This window comes from Epinephelus lanceolatus, chromosome 21 (genome assembly GCF_041903045.1).
Source record: "Epinephelus lanceolatus isolate andai-2023 chromosome 21, ASM4190304v1, whole genome shotgun sequence".
Lineage (NCBI taxonomy): Eukaryota > Metazoa > Chordata > Actinopteri > Perciformes > Serranidae > Epinephelus > Epinephelus lanceolatus.
In genome coordinates, this window is record NC_135754.1 from 37668562 (window position 1) to 37694466 (window position 25905).

The 25905-nt window shown below is 42.9% G+C and overlaps 1 protein-coding gene across 1 annotated transcript; it reads right to left on the minus strand.

Moving 5' to 3' along the window:
- Positions 1–898: 898 nt before the first annotated feature.
- On the minus strand, positions 899–24752 carry gpr142 (G protein-coupled receptor 142). The gene is made up of 3 exons (XM_033611436.2): positions 24558–24752; positions 14692–14846; positions 899–10606 (listed from the first exon to the last, which is right to left on the minus strand). The coding sequence occupies exons 2-3, from the start codon at positions 14828–14830 to the stop codon at positions 9648–9650; spliced, it is 1098 nt and encodes a 365-aa protein (XP_033467327.1). The 5' UTR covers positions 14831–14846; positions 24558–24752; the 3' UTR covers positions 899–9647.
- Between the last annotated feature and the right edge of the window lie 1153 nt (positions 24753–25905).

The window sequence follows — 25905 nt, forward strand, 5'->3', positions numbered from 1 at the left end:
ATTTCTTCTGTAACTGGGCTTTGAGTGCTGACAGTGGAAGTGACAGTCTGAGGTTTTGGTCAATGATTAAAGGAGCAGTCCACCCAGAGAGAACCTCCTCCTGCTCTTTACATGTTCCTCCGGTTTACTCTCACTCAAACTTGTTGCTCAAGAGCTAATTATCCCTGCTTCATTTCCCTCTGCGAGTCCTCTGGCTGACCTCTGCAGAGTGGACAGCATCTTGTTTGGACTTTCATTCTCTCTTTTCTGCTCCTCCATATGGCTCTCAGTGACGGGACGCTGGGCTTTTAGCTCTCCATTCTTTGTGATTAAGTCCTCCACGTGGTCTGTGAACGTAACAGGGTTTTATTTATCTCTGCGGCTCCGTCCATGTGGCTCCTTGTGGCCGTCGGATTTCCAGATATAGATCAGTGTCTGCTGTCACTTCAGTGTGCGAGTCTGACCGCAGCACCACTGTGTCTCAGCCTTGACCTCGTCCCACATTACGTCCCCTGCAGAGGTCTTTAAGGCAGCTCTCTTATTGACCGATTCACCGTCTCCTTGAACCGAAACCCCAGAGAGACATTAGAGAAGATCTGTTGCAGAGTCCCTCATTCCGTGACTGTGAGAGGACTGATTCATTCTCATCTGACCTTTCTATGATATATGTTTCAGTAAGTGCACAGCTGTATTTTATCTCTTCGTGATTGTGTTTTTATTCTCTGGGATAATCTGTATAATAAATCAGAATAACATCTACAGCACTGACTGATTTGTTTCTCCTGTCCAACATGTGGCTGTAAATTTTCTTGGTGCACATTTCTGCCTTTGTCTATAATCCACAGTCCAACAGACTGATATATAATCTGTCCCAGACTCTGCAGTGATCGTACATAACAAAATAAACTGCACCAATCCTGTGTTAAACATTTATTTCCTCTCCATATAAAACTCTTCTCAGTGCACAGACAGGAGCACTTTGCATTACAATTGTGCTAAAAGGAAAAATGTAAACAGAGCACATGAAGCCACTTCAGCAACAACAGGCCGAACATGCAGGACAACAAACGTTTAAACATTCATCATTCAGATTCACTGAAGCAGTGAAACAAAATGTTTTCAGGCTGGACATCCAAAATAAATGTTGCTCCATCTGAAAGTTAAACAAGTTAATAAAACACACTTGAAAGGGTCGTACTTGTTTTCTGCCCTTCAGTCATCACCTCAGATTATATCATGAGTGGTCGTCGTGTTTGAATTAACTTTATTGGAATTATCAAAGGTCAATATCAACTGGGGGACCTATTGTGTTCTTTTTCAGGTTCATACTTGTATCTTGGGTTTTGACTAGAACATATTTACACATTTTAATGGTCAAAAAATATTTTTTTCATACTGTGGTGGAACACCTGTGTTCACCCTCTGTCTTAGCGCCTGTCTCTTGAAGCCCCCCTCCGGAAACAACCCGGTCTGCTCTGATTACTCACTCAATACGTTTACAAGCACAGTGAAGTGGAGCTCCAGTTCCAGCTGGACGAGGACATCTAACTGGCCTACTGTCCTTGTCCCAGTATACAAGCACGGGAGGGGAATCCATTTATTGAGCCAAGTATGTGCGACTCCTCTACGATAGGTGGAGATATGCCCCCTTTCAGCTTGTTAGCATTGGACCTTTTTCCTGTTGACCTATTACGTCACAGACCAAACAATGGACAAACAAGTTAGCTACGGTTAGCTAGCAGCTAACTGGTACCATGGTGGACAACTTTACAGCTCTGTACATTTGGTCCGTCCAAAAAGTCACGGCTCTGGATGTAGATTTCTCCATGTTGTTACCGGCTTCTTCTTCTCTTACACATTTAATGCTATTGGACTTCTGGGTCAAAGCCCGGGGCGGAAACTGTGGAGCATGCTCAGAGCGCCTCGGCCAGTTTGGGTCTGATTGACTGTATACATGCAGGAGTCACATGATCTGGGTAGTGATGGGCAAAGCAGTTCTTTAGACGTTACTGAATCACTAGAAACAATTCATTAAAAAGATTCGTTCAAAAGATTCATTCACTGAATCGTTCAGTGCTTGGTGGGAGGAGCCCTGACTGTGTACTGCGTAGTCCAATTCACTGAACTGATACACGGCTGAGCTGCAGCTGCGTCTGCATCTGCCCTGCACTGGTGAGTCTCATTACTGGCCAGCCTCATGTTATAAGTTTGTTTATCTGGAAACTAAGTCTGTTAAAACAATGGGGAGGTGTGTGATTGTGTTCATGTGGCTTGACTCCTGGCTACATTAGCCGTTAGCTTGGAGAAAACGGTCCCTATGAAAGTGTATCGCTGAGAAGAAATGATTGGAATCACTCAGGGATCGGGGCTACGTTGTTCACTGATTGATTCGTTCAACAAGTGATTCGTCACACGGTAGGCAGCCCCTCCCTGCACCATGGCTGCCTAGAGACGCGCGAGTGATTCATTGTACACACGGACCGAATCAGCAGTTCCACTCCCGGGCTGCACGCTGCCGCTGAGCTCAGCTGAACTGAGAAATAAACAAATCAGTTCCGGAAGTGATTCAGTTCAGTATGATCTCTCAACAGATTCGTTCTTTTGAACAATTCGTTCGCTAACGACACAATACTATATCTGAGTGTGTTAGTCCCACTGTGACGGATTCACTTTAGGACCATTTCACTCAGACTAACATGTTTACATGTATCTTAAAAGTCCGGTTTTAGTCGGACTGACACAATAATTCCATTTTCTATGATGTCACATAAAGGCACTGTGCATTTCCAGGTTCTCTGGCATCTGCACTCTTTGAGTCTCTGCACCAGGCCCCCAGGAAAAGCATCAGGCATTGGAGCCAGTTTGACAGAGTGGCCAAACTATGTCACAAGCCCAAAAAGACTTTTTCCCCATAGACTTACATTGCGAAAGAGATGTCTGTAAATCAGTGGAGAATTTTTTCCACAACCCCCATGAAATGATTTGTTTCACTATCGGGATTTGATCCAATAACATTAAGAAAGTCTAGAAAAGCTACACAACTAAATTACTTTATCTCCATTCAAGTTAGTGGAGCACTAAACCAAAGGTTGCCTACATGGCCTGCAGGAGTCTCTAGTGAGTCTGCACTTTGGGCCACACAGCGCAGAGGCAGAGCCAGTTATCCAAGTACTTTTTATACTTCGCACTGAACTTTTTGAACTTTCATATTAGTAAGAAAGGGGACCCTCCAAAGCTGTATCTTGTTCTCTTTATACATCCATGGTGCCCTTGGTGTTTCTGAGCCGTCACTGTAACCGGGGAATGACTAACAGAGTGTAGCTGCACTTTCTTTTGTTAGAAAGCACCAATCAAAGCAAACACAACTGGACATGTTGCAGCAGGAATGTAGTCCCCAGTCTGGGAGAAATGAGCAACAAAAATTACACACTTTTACCTGACATTAGCACGTAGCTACATGTAGCAGTGTAGGTAACGGTGACACTTAATGCACCTGGAGCAGACGATCATATAAAGAAATCTCGAAAGTAGGATAAATGTTGGAAACAGAATATTCAGAGCAGTTTGGAGCCGGAGGTTTTTGTTCACTTTAACATGCGTTTACCTCAATATTTGAAACTTTGGCTGTGTTTGATATGAAGCTCCGACATCATGACATCACATGACAGAAAATAGGGAAAAGCATAAGCGCTTGTCTGGAGAGGACAATGTGCAGAATATGTTTTAAGACAACCTTTAAATGTCCATAATATGTGTAAGAGGATCCGACATTAGACAGGTATGTGTTGGTAGTTTTAGATGTATACTCAATGATATAGTTGGTGTTCAGTGTTTCTTCTTTAGTTTATTCACAGATTATTTATTGGTTTTATTGCAGTTGTTATACATCCTTATTTACTGGCAGAATTATTTAGTTTTATTCTATTTTGATATTTTTAATCATTTTACTGTTTTTATTGTTGGTTATTTTTCTTGCCAGACACTGCTGCTAGTTATTTATTTTTATGGACATTTTTATAATTTAATTATGGCTGTTATTATATGTTATATGTTATATATCCTTCTGGCCTGTCTGACTGTGAATTGAGGGCACTGCTGTCAGAGAGGTCAAAGCTCAGTCAGTCTTCCCTGAATAAACAGCGGTTGATGATTTCCTGTATTTAGACATTTGTATCTGATAAAGCACACATGTCACTCTCTGAGGTGCTTTGATGCCTCCTGACACCTGCTGAGCAGCAGGCAGGCTGAATAGGAGCGGAGTCGTGGGACATGACCAGTTGTTTGAACAGGCACAAAGGACAGGTGGCAGGCAGACGGGGAGGCGTGTGGCCGCTGGGGTTTACCTGCTCTTTAACCCTCTCCTGGTCCCACCTCACCCCTCTCCTCCCCGACAGCTCTGTCGAGGCTCCCTTAAACTTTAATCAAAGCCTGCTCTTAATGTCTTCGCATCGCGTTACAGTCTTAACTGCTGATTCAGTCACATCTCTGACCCCCTGCTGTCTTAACCAGTGTAAGGTCGTCCCCACTACACGCTCCCTCACACCCCCCTCTGTTGTTGTCAGGCAGCAGGAGACGTCTTCAAAGAAACTGTTTGCATCCACATCTGCGTACAGTCTCTCAGAACTCAGTGTGGGATGCCAGCGGGGTGACATGTGCAGACTGACACACGGGGGGGACAGACACTGTGTCTCTTACTGTTACAGTAAACACAGTGAGGACTGCAGAGGGACGAGAGCAGGCAGGTGGCTCACATACTGGAAACTTTAAACCTGAATGGGTGGTCAGAGGAGTAAATGGAGGAGAGGGAGATGTATACATATATAAACTGTACTTGAGAATGCATCGTTGAGTGAAGCATTAAAATAAGTTTGTGATGAAACAGAAAGATTTCACTGCATGAAGATTTATCTTTTTTTTTTACTACACTTAAGCCCCGTTTCCACCGAGCAGTCTGGTTCAGTTCAGTTCACTTTTTTTCTGTCTCCACAGTGAAAGTTGTGGATGGTACCAACAGAAGCGTTCCTTAGCGTCCCCATGTTTGGTCCCCCCTCTGTTGGGGTACCTAGCACACAGATCTGGTACTAAAAGGTGGAGCTAGAAACCCTGCAGTCTGATTGGTCAGTAGAGGACGCTCACTCTGGTTTTATGTAACCTCTGTTCATACATCAGTAAACTACAACTATAAAATGAAAGAGAAAAAAATAACTTCATTCACTGGGCCGACTGCCGGCAACTTTTAAGGTGGAACGTTAACTTGTAATGTTACTCAGTGCATGAGTTGATGACGTGACTCCATCAGCACACCTTAAATTTCACTGTGACAACTTTGACCATCACTTTAGTTTTTATATGACACACACTTTTAGTAATGACTTTAAAAATATAGATTAATTTGGAGCGGATTATGTGAAGGTCATATATTCTAATCCTCACTTCCTGTGGGCTACAGCAACACTAAACCCCTGAGCTTGCCTGAGAAGGACTAAATGCACAAAGCTGCTATTTTTAAATATCCCATGGAGAGAGACTCTCACTGCAGCCTGTTCTATTTTGTTCTGAAAATGTGGGCGTGCAGCCTCGTTCTGAGCAGGCTGAGTGCAGTTAGTTGCCATAAAACCAAAAATTAAAGCCCTGTTGTCTGAAGAAAATGTTTGCATCGTATATTTCTGCAAACCAGGAATACGTTACATTTGTACATTTAATACATATCATATCAACGTTTCTAGAGTGATGTAGTATAAGAGCTGACTTTGTCATCACTGATCGAGACTAATAAACTACAAACTATCACTTTGTTTCCAGCAGATTTTTCAGACATGGGTGTTTTCTATCGACCGTCACTGTTTTTCCAGCGGGGATAGTCCCACCAAAAATGTGTATTTTAAGCCAAAACATGGTGATAATTTGCTGTGGGTTTTGCAACTTTCAAATTCTGGGAGCGAAACATTTCAGTAAAAACACATTTTTGGAGCATCAAATCAAAGCAAAGCTACATCTGTTACTGTCACAGCTGGAATCTATCTATAAAGCTGTCACCACAACAACACAACTGATTAATCCAACAGTTTACAACAACTGGATGTGAAACTGATATTATATACTCGTTAGACAGTTACGACCACTTCCTGGTTAAACCAGCCTCAAATGTGGTTACACCGTGTTATTTTAAAGACCAGAAGTTAATGTCGTAGAATTTATCAGACCTCAGGAAACTAGAAACAGTGGCCCACACACAGAAGATCTATACAATCAGCACAGTTTCAAGACTAGAGTCACCAATTCAGTATCTGACCAAATGTCTCAGATGCAGAATTGGTTCCTGAGACATGACGTTGAGTAATGGCCAGAAAATCGTTTCATGCAGAACATGATGATGTCACAGTGAAGTTGAACTTTGACCTTTTGGATATAAAATGTCATAACTTCATTATTTTGGACAGTAGCTCAGCCCATAGGGACTTGGCTTGGGAACCAGAGGGTCACTGGCTCAAGTCCCCCTAAGGACCAAAAAAAATCGAATTTCCCCTTGGAGATTCATAAAGTATATCTTCTGGACGTTTGTATAAGATTTTGCCATGATTTGCATTAGAATTCTTGAGTTTTTACCAAAAACATATTGTGTGAGGTCAAACTGACCCCTGACTAGCTATATCTATATCTATTTCTGGTTTATTCTTCAGTCTAAGTGGATGTTTGTGTCACTTAAGCTTCTTTAAGGTGTTCTTGAAATAGTGCATTCACGAGAATGATATAGATGCAAGGTCACAGTGACCTTGACCTATGACCACCAAATTCTATTCAGTTCATTGTTGAGTCCAAGAGGATGTTTTTGCCAAATGTAAAGAAATTCCCTCAAGGTGTTGGTGAGATATTGCATTCATGAGAATGACACTGAGGCAAGATCACAGTGACCTGGACCTTTTATGTGTGACCACCAAAATCTAAACAGTTCATCACTGAGTCCAAGTGAATGTTTTTGCCAAATTTGAAGAAATCCCCTCATGGTGTTCTTGTGATATCATGTTCACAAAAATGAGACAAAGTCACAGTGACCTTGACCTTTGACCAATCACCACCAAAATCTAATCACTTTATTCTTCAGTCTAAGTGGATGTTTTTGTCAAATGTAAAGAAATTCCCCCAAGTCGTTCGTGAGATTTTACATTCATGATAACAACATGGATGCAGGATCACAGTGACCTTGACCTTTTACATGTGGCCACCATGACGTTTGTGCCAAATTTAAAGCCCCTACAAGAAACTTTCATTTTGAGTTGATTTTGGCGACCCTGTGGACAAAAGCGGTAGTGTTTTGCCGGAATGAAGCCTACATTTCCCATGAGCTCTAGTGTGTATTGTCGTAAAGACGCTTACCTGGTTCGCGCATGTGTTTGTTTTGGGGATGAATGAAACAACAAGATGGGAAAACTTTGCCCCCGCTCCTATCAGGGATCCCAGCTCACCTCTGCCGCGCCCCAGCTCCACCTCTCCGGCGAAGCGCCACCGCCGCTGGGGTAAACGCAGCGGTCAGCTGGTAAGGCTGAAGGCCTGTTTGGCGAGCACTTCCACGGCTTCTTCCTCTTTATTTCTCGGCACTCGCTGGACCCTGTCGACGCCTGGCTGGTATCTGTCGTCGGCCCGGATGAGGTGTTCCAGCCCCGCGGCCCCTGCTTTCCTCGGTGAATCTGCGCAACCTGCGGCCTCTGTGTGTGGCTCCCCGGACAGCTAACGCCGTGGACCCGCCGGCTCCTGCCAGGATTGGGCTGGTAATGCTAGATCACTAGCGAACAAAACGTTTATCCTGAAGGATTTCCTGACTTCCCGAGGATTGGATTTTCTCTGTGTGACTGAGACGTGGCTGACTGTTGGTGAGTCCAGTGCTTTCACAGAACTTTTACCCGATGATTGCTGCTATTTTAACTCCCCGCGGACGTCGGGTCGAGGAGGAGGAATAGCGACTATTTATAAGAGTCACTATAAATGTAAGCAGCTAGGTAAGATGACGTGTGCCGTCTGAGTGCCATAAATCGTTTCGTCCTGGAAGTTTCCTAAAGGTATGAATATACACTATATAGAAATAGCTTATCTTCACACCGATGGTATCATTTGCTGTTGTAGGTCACGCACAGACATCAGCAGAAACCAGAGACTTTTGCATATCCAGTTAAAAGTTCCTTGTAGCGGCTTTAAGGAAACTCCCTCACAGTGTTCTTGACATATTGTTTTCACAAGAGTGAGACAATGTCAAAGTGACCTTGACCTATGACGTATGACCACCAAAATCTTATCAATATATTCTTCAGTCTAAGTGGACGTTTTTGCCAAACTTAAAGTCCCTGAAACATAATGCCTCTGGCCATGTCTATCACCTCATGCTTCGGCACAGACACTGTTAGAAACCAGGTGACGAGTGTTTCCAGAACAAATAAGTGCCGCTTGAGGGATCAGTGACAGCTCACTGATCCCGAGGGCATCAGTTAAAAATATATTCATATCAACAACAGATGGCTCATATTCAAATCAACAGAAGTCAGAAGTTTAAGTGCAGATCTCTTATTTTTCAATGCTGAAACAACAAGTGTAACATGTCATAAATTGTGATGATGTCACACGAAAATCCCTGTTCCCATTCCCAGTGGGAAACATGGACATTAGCCTCAGGGTTTATTATGACATTTCTGTTTTGTTGTCTTGTTTGAAAAGATCTAATACAATCAATCAGTCAATCGATAAAAATTCCTGTTGGAAATGGAAATGTACTAGCTGACATCTGTATGTGTGTGTGTGTGTGTGTGTGTGGAGACCATCAGGCTAATCTGCGGTTTGTTTAGCCAGAGCCGAGGCCATGTTGGTGATGTCTGTTTGAAGAGCAGGATCTTCACTCCCGCTGCCGTTTCGACAGCCAGCTTTCATTTAAGGCTCCATCCAGTTACATGTAATGAAAAATAAACAGATGCCTCAGTAGCCGGTGTCTTTGTGCCTGGGAGCGCGATGTGGAGCCGGAGTGCGATTTCTTTGCTCGATTGGCGATGCTCAGCAGGGCGGAGTGTCTCTCAGGGCATTCAGCATCTTTGCACAGCAGCAGGAATAGCAGCCAGTTCAAATTAGCACTCTTATTTCTACATTTTGCTGCTTGCAGAGTGGATATCAGAGCAGGGCAATTAAAGTTGACTGATGCAAACTGAACGCCACTTGGCATGATACAAGTGGGAGATTAGATAAATGGATTTTACTCACTGTGGCAGTGTGCAGCAAATTATTTTCCTTCCTGTCGTTTCTTGTTCCCTAATCATGGATTTAACGACCAAATTAATCAGAGAAAACAAACAATATTCTTTCTTGTAACAATATAATTTTTTTTTTGTCACATTACTTCCATTTTTGGAAAAGAAAAAATACCAAAAAAATCTACTTTTAATTTGTTGAATTCTTCTGAAGAAAAATAAATAGGCTGTCATCTTATCAGATTTACACGGACAAACAACACCCGCTGACAGATTATAATACAAAAAAACACCGAGTTCATTTGAGACCCTTTGAGAAAGCTCCAGGGCTGACTGGCAGCTGTCCACGACCGTAGCTGGAATGCAGTGTGCGTCTCAGGGGTCAGAAGTGCTCAGGGACCGTGGGATGATGGGTGTTTTGGATGAGGAGGGGAGGTCACGGGGTCACGAGGGCTTTCTGGCCCTGCGAGGTGACAAAGGAGTGGATTCTCGCTGCGAGCGCTTGTTGTTCCCACTGTACAGAGAGGAGATGGAGGTGTTGGTGGGGGCCTGCGGGTGAGGCAGAGAGCGGCGAGGATACAGCGGGCCCCCTCTGAGCAGCACGACATCCCGCACGGCGCCGCGGAAAGGCTTACTGACGAAGCAGTAGAGAAAGAAGTTGACGGCCGTGTTGAGCATGGCCAGCATGTTGGACAGGTCGTAGGCCAGGTGGACGCGCCAGTCTCGGTGAACTGAGGATACGTACAGGTGGTAGATGACCACCACAGTCCTGGGGGCCCACAGCACAGAGAACACAGAGGTGATGGCGAGCAGCATGGCTGTGGTTTTCCCAAGTCGCCGAGGAGGCGCAGACTTCGGCCCGTTCTCCTCCTGGCAACTGTGCTGCCTCTGCCTCACCCTCAGCGTGTGAATTATCAGAGAGTTCAACACTAAGAAGATGCTGCAGGGCAGGAAGTAGATGATAATGACATGAGTCCATATGAGGACGGTGTCCAGGGCTGTGGGCGGGTGGCTGTTCCTCCACATGTCCGACCACCAGAAGAAGGGCACGCCCGATACGAAAGACATCACCAGGACCACCGCGATGATCTTCCTGGCCCGGGCCGGATAGCTGATCTGGCGATGGAGGAGGGGGTGGCACAGCGCCACATAGCGGTCCACAGTGAGGGGCACGGTGGACCAGATGGAGGCGTGGTTGGCAGCGAACTCGGCAGCGCTGACGGAGTGCAGCAGGAGCGCGGGGACATCACGGTGAAAAACTGCCGTCTCCAGCAGGAAGCCAACAAAGATGATGAAGAGCTGGGAGAGAATATCTGAGCCCGTCACCGCTAACAGGTAGTAATACAGAGCTTTCTTTGTGCGGCATGCCAGTCTGGATAACGCCACGGCTGTGAGGATGTTCACTGACAGAGACAAAGACAGAAAAATAAACAGAAGTAGAACATTAGATCATATTATCTGCTATTTATCACACAGTTAAAGGTAGATTAACCAAACTGAATTATGTTGATAAAGCTACTGCTACTCTGTGAAGCTAGGCTAGGCTAGGCTAAATTATGTTAATAAAGATTCAGTTTGAAATGAAAGCTACGTGCTAAGCTAGGCTAGCCAGCTGTTATTATTTGGCAAACAAACTAAATTAAGACGTTGGTTCATCAGCATCAATATTTTCAATTAGCCTTCAGGAAACAGTTTGGGAGAGAAGTTATGAATTGAGCCAAGGTCAGCTGTGGCTATCTTAGTAGCAAGCGTCAGACTTGGGGCTTAAAATTTAAGCTAACGTCAAAGTGCTAAAACTGCAGTTCCTCTAATGTCCACTTGAGGCTGACTCCATGAACAAGTCAATCCCTCTAGGCTATCATGTTAAAATGTCCAACTTTACAGCAGGAATAAACATGTTTACAGCCTGGTACAAAAACAGTTTTGGTCTCTGTTGCTAATTTAAACATTCTTGACAACTGCACAGGTCATGAAATTTTATATAACTCACACATTTAAATATCATTAAGGCTTGAAGTTAAGCAAAAGGGCGTGGCTGCTTTCAGTGACAGTTGGGTCCGTCCAGTAAGTCGCTACCTCTGCCACAACATTAGCTAACGTAACCCCAGATTCACAGAGTGTACGTGTAACTGTCGCTATTTCAGTGTGTTGTCACGGCATAAAAGTTCATTGTAATTTTTTGGTCGCCTAAAAAACCTTTGTTCATTTATTTTTTAAAGTACATTTTGATACAATGGTTTTTAGCCTGTTTTTCACTCGCAAAAGTTAGCATTAGCACCACAGTCAACCACAGTAACTGTACTGTCCAACTTCTACTGCATTGTTATCAACTGGTACTGCTAACAGTAGCCATGTTTCCGTCAGCCTGTTTACATGCGCATCTAGAAGTATCGAATCGGAAAATTATGATGGAAACGCCAAAATTTGAATTAAAATCCCCTGTTTTGCACAAACTAAAATACGCTTGCTTTAGCCGGGTTTTGGTTGATTCGAAAAAATGTTTGTATTGCAAAACGGGGGATGGAAACAGTTATGTTCAAATTAAGTCTGACGTAGCGCACCTCTCTCCATGATGATATCCACACTCCGGGTTGGGAAGGCGGTAATGCATTTACAAGCTGGTTGCCAACCGCCAGAAAACATAGAAGAAGAAGAAGGCGAGACTTGTTTTGTTTCCAATTCTGCGGAAAACTCCGATTTGTATTTCTTTTAATGCGCATTTCCCAATGATTCAAATCACTTTTGGATGGAAACATAGCTAATGGCTAACCTGACTAGAACTGGTTAAGCTAACGACATATTAGTTTTTCAACTTGGAACGCAGTCAACGTGGGTGTGACATCATTCACAGCTCTTACTTCTGAGGTAAGTAGATCTAACCGAGATGCTAACCGAGCTAGCAGCTAACGTAAGGGTTATCTCCACCCTCTCGTCCAAATATGGTCACTTCTGGCCCCAAAAAATCCAAGATGGTGGCAGTGAAATTGCCAAACTTGAGGCTTTAAAAAGGTCCACAAACCAATGAGTGACGTCACATTAACTGTGTCCATTAATCCAGTCTGTGCTCAGTAGCTAACTTAAGATGTGATAACTGCAGTTTGTCTCACAGAAAAGCATGAAATAACCACGACTTCTTCACAACGCATTACATGGTGGTGACACGCAATGTGTTAAATTTTGTTCCAGCACACACACAACACAAATAGAGTAAGTAAAGTCAGTTATGATCCTTTTCCATGGTGGACAAAGATTCCCTGGACAACATCACGTGATAGGTAGTACAAAGAACATCAAACTTAAGGGTAGGGTAGGAGAGTTGGGTTGGGGGATGGGTCAAACAAACCATGGACTTTCGTCCAGGAAATTACTGACTGTAGCTATGTTTCCATCCAAAAGGGATTCGAATCATTGGGAAATACGCATTAAAAGAAATATGAATCCTGTGTGTTTCCATTAAATGTACGGACTTTGGTGAAAACTACGAACTCACACAAGTTTTCTGCAGAACTGGAAACAAAACAAGTCTCGCATTCTTCTTCTTCTACGTTTTCTGGTGGTTGGCAACCAGCTTGTAAATGCATTACCGCCTTCCCAACCCCGAGTGTGGATATCACCATGGAGAGAGATGCGCTACGTCAGACTTAATTCGAACATAACTGTTTCCATCCCCCGTTTTGCGAATCAACATTTTTTCAAATCAGCCAAAACCCGGCTAAAACGAGCGTATTTTAGTTTGTGCGAATCAGGGGGTTTTAATTCGAATTTTGGCGTTTCCATCATAATTTTCAGATGCGATACTTCTAGATGCGCATCTAAACAGGCTGATGGAAACATGGCTAGTGTCCTCTGGTGTGAAACCAGACGTCAAAGTTGATTTTTTTTTTTAACTTTAACTACTGACGTATTTAATGTAAAAAAAAAAAAAAAAGTCCTGTACTTAACCTAACCAAGTATTTTTTCCCTAAACCAAACCAAACTGTGATGATAAATGGTATGTAATGTGATTTTAAGAAGTTATTGTCATGGCTGTATGTGTTCTGTGCTGCTGTCCCTTTCCCCTCCACTGTAGATCTGCACAGGTGTGCTGCGTTGCTTAACGAGGTGCAGTGCACCTGGCATGGAGGAGGTGCTGAAGAGCTCCTGTGCCAGTAGCAAAGGGGAGAGGCCTCTGGTGTGGGGACTGCTGGTCCTGCTGCCTCTCAGCCTGAGGTTATGTTGTCTTACATGCTTGTTTTATTTGTTAATTAATCCCATTGATTTGAGAGTTAAAGATATGTTATGTGGTTATTTTAGGTCAGGTCATTTTGTGTCACATATTTCTGAAATGTACAGTTCTATATTTAATAATTTTCCTAGGGCAGCACAAATCATAAAAAGTCAGATTATAGTCACTTTGGCCACAGTGTGCAGAATGGGTTCAGTAATCCTACCTTTTAAAGTCTGTGCTACATTTATGGGAAAGAACATGCAATTGTTGCAGTATAAATAACAAAGCATTGATTTTATTTGTCTCCTTGCAGAGCATCTTATTCAGTATCTCTTCTCTAAGATACAGTATCTGCAGAGGATATTCTCACTGTATATTTGGATAACATCACCGGGGCCCCTTCAGGCTCACAGCTGTTGACTCTGGACCTTCTATTTATTTTCCTTTGGGTACGACTATATAAAGTTACAAATTCTCTGGTGACATGTCTGAAAGCTTAGAACGTCACTCTGTCTAAATCCCTGCTGGATCAATACCACATCCCTGACAAAATCATTGACTTGTAGATGAACCTAAGTAACGAGAACAAAGCCGAGGTGAACGATGTCCATCAAAGTGACTTTTATTTCCACTTTAGAAATGACTGAGCTGAAACATTTTGAGGCTGAGAGATTCCAAAGACAGTTGGCTGGAGGATTAATATATAAATTAATACTCATGACCTCAAACCAACTGATTATCAGATGATCAGATTATTGTTACCTGTAAAAAGAGCCGTCAGCGCTCAGTTAATGTGCTACAACAGTGTCACTGGTCCATTAGAGCTGTGTAATGTACCTCTAACTCACTGCTGTATTGATTTCTTCTGTCCTCTGCAGTTCTTTTATAAATAGATTTCAATGCAGTGATTCAAACTGTTACTGTGATTTAGTGCGAATAAAATCCTCTTGTGCACCAGCTAATATTCTGACTTTAAAATGTCACTTCCAACTAAATTACTCGATAATATATCTGACTCACATCCTGGGCTTTTTCAGTGACACTGCTGTTGAAGTTTTCTCATGTTTTTTATTTGAGTGCCAGAAATTAAATTCACTTCGCCTCCACTGTGCAGGGACGGTGGCAGAAATCTTGGAAATCTCAAAAACCTTGGCATATTGAGCCCAAAATATCTGCCACTGAAGACACCACTTACATATGAGACATAGTTCTTTTTCTGCAGTTTGTGTGAACCAACCCTGCACACAGTTTTTCTACTACATGACATCGTCACTTTTTTACCTGGTACTCCCACACAGAGCAGCACACTGTAGTAGATGACTGGGATGAAGCCCAGGACACATTTGGACTTCTGCAGCTCCTCGGGTTTCACACCCAGCTCCTGGGGGCTGGACGCCGTCACATTGGACGAGTCGATCATGACCTCAGCGCTTACCCTGGGGAAAAAGGTGGAGACAGAGAAAGACTTGAGTTTTAATTAATAAAGGAGTTAGTAACAGTACTGTAGTTTAATTTGAAAATGTCTGCATTGTACATTTCTGCAAACCACAGATATGTGACATTTGTAGGTTTTATACGTATCATATCAACATTCCATTCCTGACGTAGTTCTTCAGATGACATGTAAATGAGCTGGGTGTCTCATCAGGAGGAAGAGGGGAAGGTGGATGGAGTGAGACCAAGGTGAGACGGCTGCTGTCGGAGGCCAGGTGTGTTTTTTAATGACATGTCAATAAATGTCCAACTGTGTTTGTGGTGCAAACAACTGGATATTTTTAAGGCAACATCGGCACATTTTCAGCAGTGTTTGTGATGACAACAAACAGATATTTTTAAGCTGAGCTGGCACATTTCCAGCAGTGACTGCTGTCACAAACATTTGATATTCTTAAGACAACGTCAGCATATTTCTAACAACAGCTGGGCTATTTTTTTGTGGTGAGGTTGGCACATTTCCAGTGATCTTTTTATCTTTTTTTAGGTAGCCAGGACAGTTGGGAGAGGGAGAGGGGATGACATACAGCAAAGGGCCAAGGGTCAGAGTCAAACCTGGGCCACTGCAAAGGGGCCCACACTCTGTCAGGTAAGCAAAGTAATTTTTAAGGGGATGTCAGCACATATCCAGCAGTGTTTGTGACGACATCAAGCAGGTATTTTACGCCCAAACGTGACCTTTCTCTCACTAGAACCAACTGATGTGCCTAAACATAACCACACGTTAACCACAGCATTGTCACAACAAAAGAAAAGTAATGTTTCAACATATCAGCTATAAGTATGAAACGTAAAAGTGTAACATATCCTTGGTTTGCAGAAAACACAAAAAAATACAATGCCAACATTTATTTTGATAATTGGGTGGCAGTCTCACATTTACCGTGCTGCTGCAACCAAATACTCACTACAGCACCAACAGTAGATTAATCCACCACTGAAAATAGTCCCCAACAAATGTACAATATTTAGTACTGGCTGAGTAACATTTGCTAAAAACTTCAGTGACCAGCTCCTTTAGGAAATAAAAGTCTTATTAAAAATGAAACTATATACTTGTGACCTGTTTTTAACGACTAATGTCTTCAGTTTAAACAAATAAGGCCACCTTTTCTGAAGGTATTGAAAAACGAACTATCACAGTATTGGATTAGCTTTGTAATGCTAAAATAGATTTAAGTCAAGGTTGGGATTTAGCAGATACAATTAAATTACTTTAATATTAAACCAAATATATGTTAATCAAATACTTCCATGTGAAAAAAAGACAAGTCTCATAAAAAAATAAAACAACTTAAATGAATTATTTAAGGAGGGGTTGCAACTCGCAATCATTTTCACTATTGATTTATCTGCAATTTATCTTTTCTCAATTAATCAATTAATCTTTGGGTCAAAGTGCACAGAATATACATAACAATATAAAAAATATACAATAATTATGTATAAATAAATGTGTACATAAATATACCCAATTTCCAAGTAACTGATGTGATCAAACTTTTGTTAAACCAATGATTCGAAACCCAAAGGTTTTTATTAATTTTAAGACAAGAGGCTTTTTCTCACATTTAAGGAGCTCCGAAATTATTCAAACAATTAAGTGATTAACAGAACAACTGCTGATAAATGTTGTAGATGGATTAATTGACTAATTTGCTGCCTCATTGATCAAAGAGGTTGACAAACCCAGTGTCAGGGGAAATCCTGTGGGATACACCATGGGCCTCATTTATAAAACTGTGTGTAGGATCCAGACTAAAAATGTATGTTTGAACAAAAGCCAAAAATGGTTTGCACCAAAAAATAGTTTCTCCCATCAAGTCTGTTTTTATAGATCACGACTTTAGCGTGGGAAGTGGTGTACGCCTCTTTGAGGCCTCGTATTGTGCGTACACTGTGTTTATAAATGAGACTGCAGGTCTTTAAATTAGGTTTTATTTGCGTGAAATTAAACATCAACTCAGGATATTTGTATTAATAAATAATAAAGTTTATGTAGCTGTGATCAGGAAGGAATTTTAAGTTTATCAATATATAAAGATGCATTTCCTGTCTGATATGTCGATATAAAAACCTTTGCAGATGATGAGCTGCTTTATGTTGCTGCATCTTTACTGTGACTGATGAACGTCCTGTTTGTTTTACTGAGCTGTTTTTCAAAGACAAACTGTGGAAACAAAAAGTCAGTAAATCCACTCAGTCAATTAAACTGCAGGTACACAACAACAGATGGGCTGACAACGATGACCCCGTCAGCCTCCCCCCTACCCTGAGTCATTATCATCCTGTGCCCCCATCTTAACTTTTCACCTGGGAGCCATCCATCCTGTTTGTCTTTGTCTGTCTCTCCTCTGCCTGCTCTCCTAATTTACTCCACTCATCCATGAAGCCATATTTGGACTGCGTTATCTCTCAAGCTTTCAGTGACGAACCATTTGTGGATGCTTAACCAACGTAAACATCATCGTGGAGCCACGATCGCCCAATCTGTGAAACCGCCCTCACGATGTAAGCTGGGCACTCGCCACTTCTAACAGTTGGTCGTATTTAATCACCACGATTGTAAAGGCTATTTATGTGCCAAAAACCTGCATGTGACTGGAGCATTTTATGACTTGTAGCAGGAATGTGATCATAAAATTGGGAAATATCTCAGTGCCTGGCTGCTTTAATTCACCTCAGCACAATAAACTAGCAGAAAGCACGGATCGAAAAGCAATCACCGAGATCAATGGTGCCATTTAGTATGTGGCTGTGAAGACAGGGGAGGGGTTTGTGAGATAATTGCCTCACGCCTTTCTTTAGATTTACATTCTGGCCTTTCATCAGGAGCCAGCTGCCTGTGAACTGGTTTCTGTTTAAGCTCAAGGAAGACCAAAAGGTTAGTGTTAGTGATAGATTGTGGAGCTGAGCAGTGTGCAGGATTATCTGTTTAAAGACTCAAGTGGTATTTTCTGATGCACCTGCATCTGAGACAGTTGGATGTGCGAATATTTCTATATTTATTTCTTGTGCAAGTCTCAGATCTTTAACTTAAACCTGTGAAAAATGGGAGGAAAATCAAGTTCTGATCAGTGTAGATATTTAGATTTACACTTTTCTGAACACTTTAGGGATGTCTTGCACATATTGTTTTAAAAGGCGAATTTGAAAGTGCATCCTTGAAATAATTCTTGGAAACAGTTGTGGACAAAACAATTATCAAATTCAACTGGAGTAGAAACAAACAACAACACATGAAATAAGTTGTCAGTGAACTTTCTGCTAATATGTTATGTATCAGCTTTTTTGCAAAATGCCAGGTACTTTAACTTTTTACTTTAACATCATTACCTCATTATGCTAATAAAAACTGCTGTTTCACATTAATAGTATAGAAATATAATCTATAGGAGACAGGGCCAGCTGACAAGAATTATGACATGGGAGAACATGTCAGAGCACCTGGAGGAAACCCACGCTGACACAGGGAGAACATGTCAGAGCACCTGGAGGAAACCCACGCTGACACAGGGAGAACATGTCAGAGCACCTGGAGGAAACCCACGCTGACACGGGGAGAACATGTTGGAGCACCTGGAGGAAACCCATGCTGACACGGGGAGAACATGTGGGAGCACCTGGAGGAAACCCATGCTGACACGGGGAGAACATGTCGGAGCACCTGGAGGAAACCCACGCTGACACGGGGAGAACATGTCAGAGCACCTGGAGGAAACCCACGCTGACACAGGGAGAACATGTTGGAGCACCTGGAGGAAACCCATGCTGACACGGGGAGAACATGTGGGAGCACCTGGAGGAAACCCACGCTGACACGGGGAGAACATGTCAGAGCACCTGGAGGAAACCCACGCTGACACGGGGAGAACATGTGGGAGCACCTGGAGGAAACCCACGCTGACACAGGGAGAACATGTTGGAGCACCTGGAGGAAACCCACGCTGACACGGGGAGAACATGTGGGAGCACCTGGAGGAAGCCCACGCTGACACAGGGAGAACATGTCAGAGCACCTGGAGGAAACCCACGCTGACACGGGGAGAACATGTCAGAGCACCTGGAGGAAACCCACGCTGACACGGGTAGAACATGTGGGAGCACCTGGAGGAAACCCACGCTGACACAGGGAGAACATGTCAGAGCACCTGGAGGAAACCCACGCTGACACAGGGAGAACATGTCAGAGCACCTGGAGGAAACCCACGCTGACACAGGGAGAACATGTCGGAGCACCTGGAGGAAACCCACACTGACACAAGGAGAACATGTCAGAGCACCTGGAGGAAACCCACACTGACGCAGGGAGAACATGCAAACTCCACACAGAGGGGCTCCCCCACCATGGGTTCAAACCCTCCACCATGGGTTCGAACCCTCCACCATGGGTTTGAACAAGGAACCCTGTGAGGTGACAATGCTAACCACTGCACCACCATGCCTCCTTGGACCCTGTAGTGACAGGGTTGAGAAAAAAAGTTAACCTAAAAAAACGGTATTTTGTGTTTTGGAAAAAAAAGCCATTTCCTATCTGTTGCAGTCTGACAAATGTCTCTGTTGTCATGAACATTTAGTGTAACATGAGGTCAGGACATTTTATCACTCTTTAATGGCCGTCCCGTCTGAATTAATCTGTTGATCTGATGTATTTTTCACTCCTCTGGTCTCAGCTGTGACTCGTGTCGTGATAAGAAGTCGTAATCACAAAACACCACATGCTCCTGGCGTTTTGGCACAGAGACTTAAATCCAGGCCATAAAAAGACACTTTGTGAGCTCAGAATGTGACTCCCCTTTTTTCTTTCTTTATTTAACTCGTGCACATTTTGGTCGCTTTGTTTATGTACGAAACATTCTCATATTTCACTCTTTGTTATGTAACAAGATCTCACGTACTAAGATGGGATGTCCTGCTCAGTATTAAAGGGAGGTTCACTCCCAGAGGAGATGGAGTGCAGATATACTTTACTTCAAACAGAAGAACTCACCTCTGTCCGTCTGATTTCTACAGCATGTGTTTGTGCATAAATAATACACAGTTAAAAACTGAGACTGTTCTCATCCAAAATACGACCAGTGTTGGACAAGTTACTCTCAGGCTGTAATGTATTACATATTACTAGTTACATTCATTTGAAAGTCACAAGTTCCATCCATCCATCCATTTTCATCCGCTTATCCGGGGCCGGGTCACCCCAGACATCCCTCTCCCCGGCAACGCTTTCCAGCTCCTCCTGGGGGACCCCAAGGCGTTCCCAGGCCAGACGAGTTATGTAATCCCTCCAGTGTGTTCTGGGTCTGCCCCGGGGCCTCCTACCAGTGGGACGTGCCCAGAACACCTCCAGCGGGAGGCGCCCAGGAGGATCCTGATCAGATGCCCGAGCCAACTGACCCCTTTCGATGCGAAGGAGCAGCGGCTCTACTCCGAGCTCCCTCCGGATGTCTGACTCCTCCCCCTATCTCTAAGGCTGAGCCCAGACACCCCACGGAGGAAACTCATTTCCATCGCTTGTTTCCGTGACCTCATTCTTTCAGTCACTACCCAGAGCTCATGACCATAGGTGAGGGTTGGGACAAAGATGGACCAGTAAATTGAAAGCTTTGCTTTCTGGCTCAGCTCCCTCTTCATCACGACCGCCTGGCGCATCGCCCGCATCACTGCAGAAGCTGCACCGACCCGCCGATCCATCTCACGCTCCATTCTACCCTCACTCGTGAACAAGACCCCGAGATACTTGAACTCCCTTGCTTGAGGCAGTAACTCTCCTCCAACCCGGAGAGGACAAACCACCGGTTTCCGACAGAGGACCATGGCCTCAGACTTGGAGGTGCTGACTCTCATCCCAACTGCCTCAAAACGCTCCAGTGAAACAGGATACTGTGAAGGTATATGCATGGAAACAAACTAACCACGATAATGCACAGTACGGCATGGTCCAGCAGCGTGGATCACTGCCAACCGTCTACGATGTAGTCTGTAGTGACAACACATTCTCACTCTGACCTCGTCACATATCGACGATTGGTCATGGACTTCCCATGTCCAGATACGACATGCACGATACCCTGGGTGCATTGGTTGCTGACGTTGGTATGTTTTGTGATCAATCCATCACCGAAACCTTTGGTCTTTATACTACTTCCTGCTTTACTCCAGTCAGTGCATTCGTTACATGATCGCAGCCTACCTTATATAGGTTATACAAGAATATTGATGAATTACTTATGTAGGCATACGTACAAACAGCGCACGAGAGCAGCTGCTGATGTCTTCAAATTGCTCGTTTTGTCCAAACAGTGCAAAGACTGAAGTAAACCGACAAATATTCACATTGAAGGCGCTGGAATTACTCGTAGTGGCATTACTTTCTAAGAAAACTGAACTGAACCATCAATCAATTATCAAAATTGTCCCTTCAGTTGTTGTTGTATATTTTGTAGTAAACTGTTATATTATTAGCTGCCACAAGCACCACTGCCCAAAGTAAAAGGAGGAAAAGCAAAGGAAATCAATATAAAAGCACAGTCTGAAGAGAAGTAAAACTGCCTTTGAAAACCACTGTGGTAAAATGGCTCCTGGAGACCTGTACACGGTGACTTACTGCCTTTCTCCGACACCTGATCCATTTCCTTGTGAGGTTCATCTCAGGACCAGCAGAAAGAAAGATGACCATTATGAATGAGAAGGTTTTGAGGTTGCCGGCACAACATGGCTCAGGGGAACAGTAATTACACTGACTAATCAATATCCCTGCAGCCACTTCTTTTACACCGGCCCAGGTCCTCTTAAATCCTGAAAGTGCAAATGAAATCTTGAAGCTCGGGGAGTTCTCTGTCTCCTGTACTTAATCTTCATCACACTTTATTCTCTGGGAAGTTTCCCGTTGAGACTAATCATTGTGCTCAGTCCCTCGGGTGCTGCAGATTCAAGGTGGAAATGGAGCTGTCTTCACTTCAGAAGTGTTTGATTAAATCCGCTCTCAGACTGTTAAAGTCTTCTCACACAGGGGAAATCAGGTCTATTGACGTGACAACAGAACAGGTTGATCACACAGCTCCAGTTAAAGGCCGGCGGACTGTATTCTCTGAAGAATCCCCTCTTAAAAACCCATCGACTTAAACCGGAACAGCTGAGCAGCTACTCCGTGCAGATCAGAGGCCGAGGCATGTTTCTCATTAGGACTTTACCCGGGGCTGAGATGCATCTGGAGGCTTAGGGACGTGGCTCTGTGGGGGACTCAGTGCCCAGGAAGCTGAACTATCTGTGCTCCACTGAGTCCTCTTAATAATTCATCAAGAGTCGGTGCACCTGAAACAACAGCGCTGGGAGATAAAGGGTGCTGCCAGCTCTACTGGACAGCGAACATATCACTGTTTCACATGAGAGGAAGGAGGACGCATTCAGGCATCTATAATGAAAGTGAGCAGCCCAGTCGCCAGAAGAAAACGTTTAGGCGTTGTACTGCAGATATGTTACATTTGTACGTTTGATACGTAGAATATCAACGTTTCTAATGTGCTGTGGTATATGAGCTGAATTTGTTAGTTGGATGGTGGTGCATTGCTGTGTTTCCAGCAACTTTAAATCACTGTGTTCTTTAGCGACACATCACGGTACAGTGAATAATGCCACAAAAAGTTTTTAGCAAGAAATTGAGGTGGTTCCTGTGAGGATAATGCCCATAAAGAAACACAAGTTTGAACGTAGCTGCAGCATAATAATGTACAAATTAATAACAAATTACAAAAAGCTGCAGACCACTGTTCAAGACCAACAAACAGGTCATCACTCTGTTTCCAGCTGCTTTTCAGCCCCAAACACGGGTGTTTTTTTTGCAACATGTCACTGCTTTTCTTGCTGATATAGTGGCATGGAAAGGGGTTGTTTTTTTTACTGACACATCACAGCTTTTTAAGCGGGAATTAGCCCCTAAAACTCTATGATCTTGTCCTAACCATAACAAAGTTGTTTTGTGCCTAAACATAACCAAACATTACTCACAGCACTGTTGGAACATAATGAAATGTTAAGTTTCAAAGTATCCACTACGTATTGGCAAACTAATTACAAACAGCATGCAAACAAGCTGCAGATTTGAGACCACCAAACACCAAAACTGGTTGTTTTTTACTAACGTTTCCTGCAACTTTTCAGTCAACAAACGTGAGTGTTTTTTAGCTGTCACTATTATTTCAAGAGGGACAGTTGCAAGAAAAGTAGATGTTTCTTGCCAAGACATCACTGCTTGTCCAGCGGTGACTGTGCCCCCAAAACTTGGTGTTTTAAGCCAAAAAATGATCTTTTTCTAACCATGACCAAGAGGTTTTTGTGCCTAAACATAACCACACTTTAACCATAGTGTTGTTGAAACATAAAGAAACATAGAGTTTCAATGTATCGGCAACATAACATACAAATTATAAACAACACGCAAACACGCTGCAGACGCTGTTTTTAGGGATGCGTTGCTGTTTTTCAAGCAATGCAAAGTGATTACTTTTTACTGAGACTTGCTGAGTTTCCAGCCAGAATTGGGCCATGAAAAACTGAGTATCTTGAACCAAAACATGATCAAAAGCAAGAAGTTTTTGTGCCTAAACATAACGACACATTAACGACAGCATTGTTGAAACATAAAGAAATGTAAAGCTTCAACAAATCCTCTACATCGCCATGTGCAATTCACAAACAACCAGCTGCAGACCACTGTTAGAGACCAACAAACAATAAAGCCAGTTGTTCTTTAGTGCGTCATCGCTGTGTATTCGGCAACTTTTTCGGCACCAAATGTGGATAATTTTTTTAGCAACCTGTTGCTGTGTTTCCTGCCGGGATAGTGGCACAAAAAGCAATTTTCTTTTGAGACATTGCTGCTTTTCCAGCGGGGATTGTGCCTCCAAAACCAGGTACTTTAACCCACACATGATCTTTTACTAACCATAACCATGTCTTTTTTATCTATACACCTAACCACACATTAAAACCACTGTGTTGAATCTGCTACGTGCAAATGTAACATATCCAGAGGTTGCAGAAATCTACAATGCCAACATTTTTTCTGGTAACTGAGTTGATGTGAGCACTACTTAAGGTTTGATGTTGAAAGGTGTGCCTGAATGGGAAATCGATGGCTGACAGGCAGCACCGGGATGAAGCCTTAAAGAAATTCCCCCATCGTGCACATTGAGATGCTAAATGTTCATTCATGAGGCCGAGTCCTGACCTGTCAGTGTTGCTATGAGGACAGAATCCAGAAGTACATTTGGCAGAAATTAACAGCTTATATAATGGCAAATGTCTCTTTCTCAGAAGATTTTAGTTGGCTGAAATAACAAGTAAACACTTAAAGCACATTTTGTTAATGAATGAAAGACAGAGTGCAAGACAAAGTCGATTATGAAACAACTGAAAGTGAAGCAGTCCAGACTCGCTCCTTGTGTCTCTAAATAACTTATAATAAGACTGTACCTTCCACCAGCATCTGAAGTAATGATGTGTAACAGCACTGATTGCACAAGAAACGGGAACATTTCATCCTTTTACAACAGAGCAGCGCAGGCACTCGCACATAAACACTGGATGGAGATGGAGAGAGTTTTCTTTGGCTTTGTTTGCCCTTGTATGGTCAGTCTCACTGTCTGCAGCCTTACCTTCACATCCAGTTCTCACAGCGACTCTCCACCTGGTTACAGCCGGTCCTGCGCTGCGACGGTCCCCCAGAGGCTCCTACAGAGTCCCCGACATCGCTGCTGAACACCCACTGAGGAGACGTGGAGGAGGAGAGAGAAGGGGGGGAGGAGGAGGAGGAGAAGAAGTGGAGTCCAGGCAGCCAGTACATCACTGCAAGTAGTGAGCAGTGGGAGAGGAGAGAAATGAGGCAGAGGGGAGTGACAGTGAGGGGAGGAGGGTGAGGAGGGGGAGGGATTGATCTGTGGGTGGAAAGAGGTGAAGTAGAGAGGAAAAGGATCAAATAAATAAAAGAGATAAGGAAAAGAGTAAAGAGAGGAATAAGGGCAAACTGATGGAGTCTGACAGGGAATAAAAAGTGATAATGTTTTAGGCTGTGGTCCAACTTCACATTCACACTGGAAAAGAGACACCATGAATATACACAGTGCTGTCAGTGTGCAGACGAATGCTGGGTCTACATGCCACGCTACACACTGTCTGTAATTATATGTACTAATTATCATAGTCTAGTACTTTATGTTCCACTTGGAAAACAAGAAATCCATGTTCTTTACTGCATCCTATGGTGAGAATAATGTCAGTAAGTATGTAAGTAATGCTTGAGTGTGTTGGTACGATGCAACGCAGAGAGATCTGCTGAGAAGCTGCTCACAGCTGAATAAAAACTGAGAAAGAAAGACATTGCATTTAAAATCAAAGTAGTAGTTTAACAATAATAAATCAGCTAACTGAAAAGCCATCATTTATTACACCGACACAATATATACTATACATATCCTTAAGTCTCAAACAAATATTCATATACACACTGGCTTTCATAACTCTTTTTATTTGTTAATCTTATTTCTGAATATTTTTTGTGTTTTACACATTTTCATTATCTTTTTAAAACTATGCGACAACGTGTTGGAAAAATCAAACTTTTTATTGAAGTTGCAGCTTTTGAAAGTTGCAGTTTTACCGACATATGATGGTACACGCTTTGTAACATTTCCCAGTTTTTTCATCAAATATATGAGTATTGTTTTTGTAAGTAATCATACAACAGCATAATGGGGCCATTTTAGGTTAAAAAAAATAAAAAAAAATGTAAAAACAAAATATAAAAATAGGTTGTTGGAGGAGGGTGGTAATAGTCCAATACAAAACCCAGAACTTCTGAGATTGAAGTGTTTAATTTATGAGATAAAAACTCAGATTTTGCCTTAGATTATAAAGTCATACTTTTTCTAGAAAAAAATCGGAACCACACCACAGATGCTGCAGCATTCATACTTTATTTTATGATTTACTAATAACATGTAATTA

Coding starts and splice junctions, on each gene's coding strand:
- gpr142 (XM_033611436.2), bottom strand. CDS start 14,830: ATGATCGACTCGTCCAATGTGACGGCGTCCAGCCCCCAGGAGCTGGGT. Junction 10,607..14,691: donor GCTCTGTGTGGGAGTACCAG/GTAAAAAAGTGA, acceptor TGTCTCTGTCAG/TGAACATCCTCACAGCCGTG.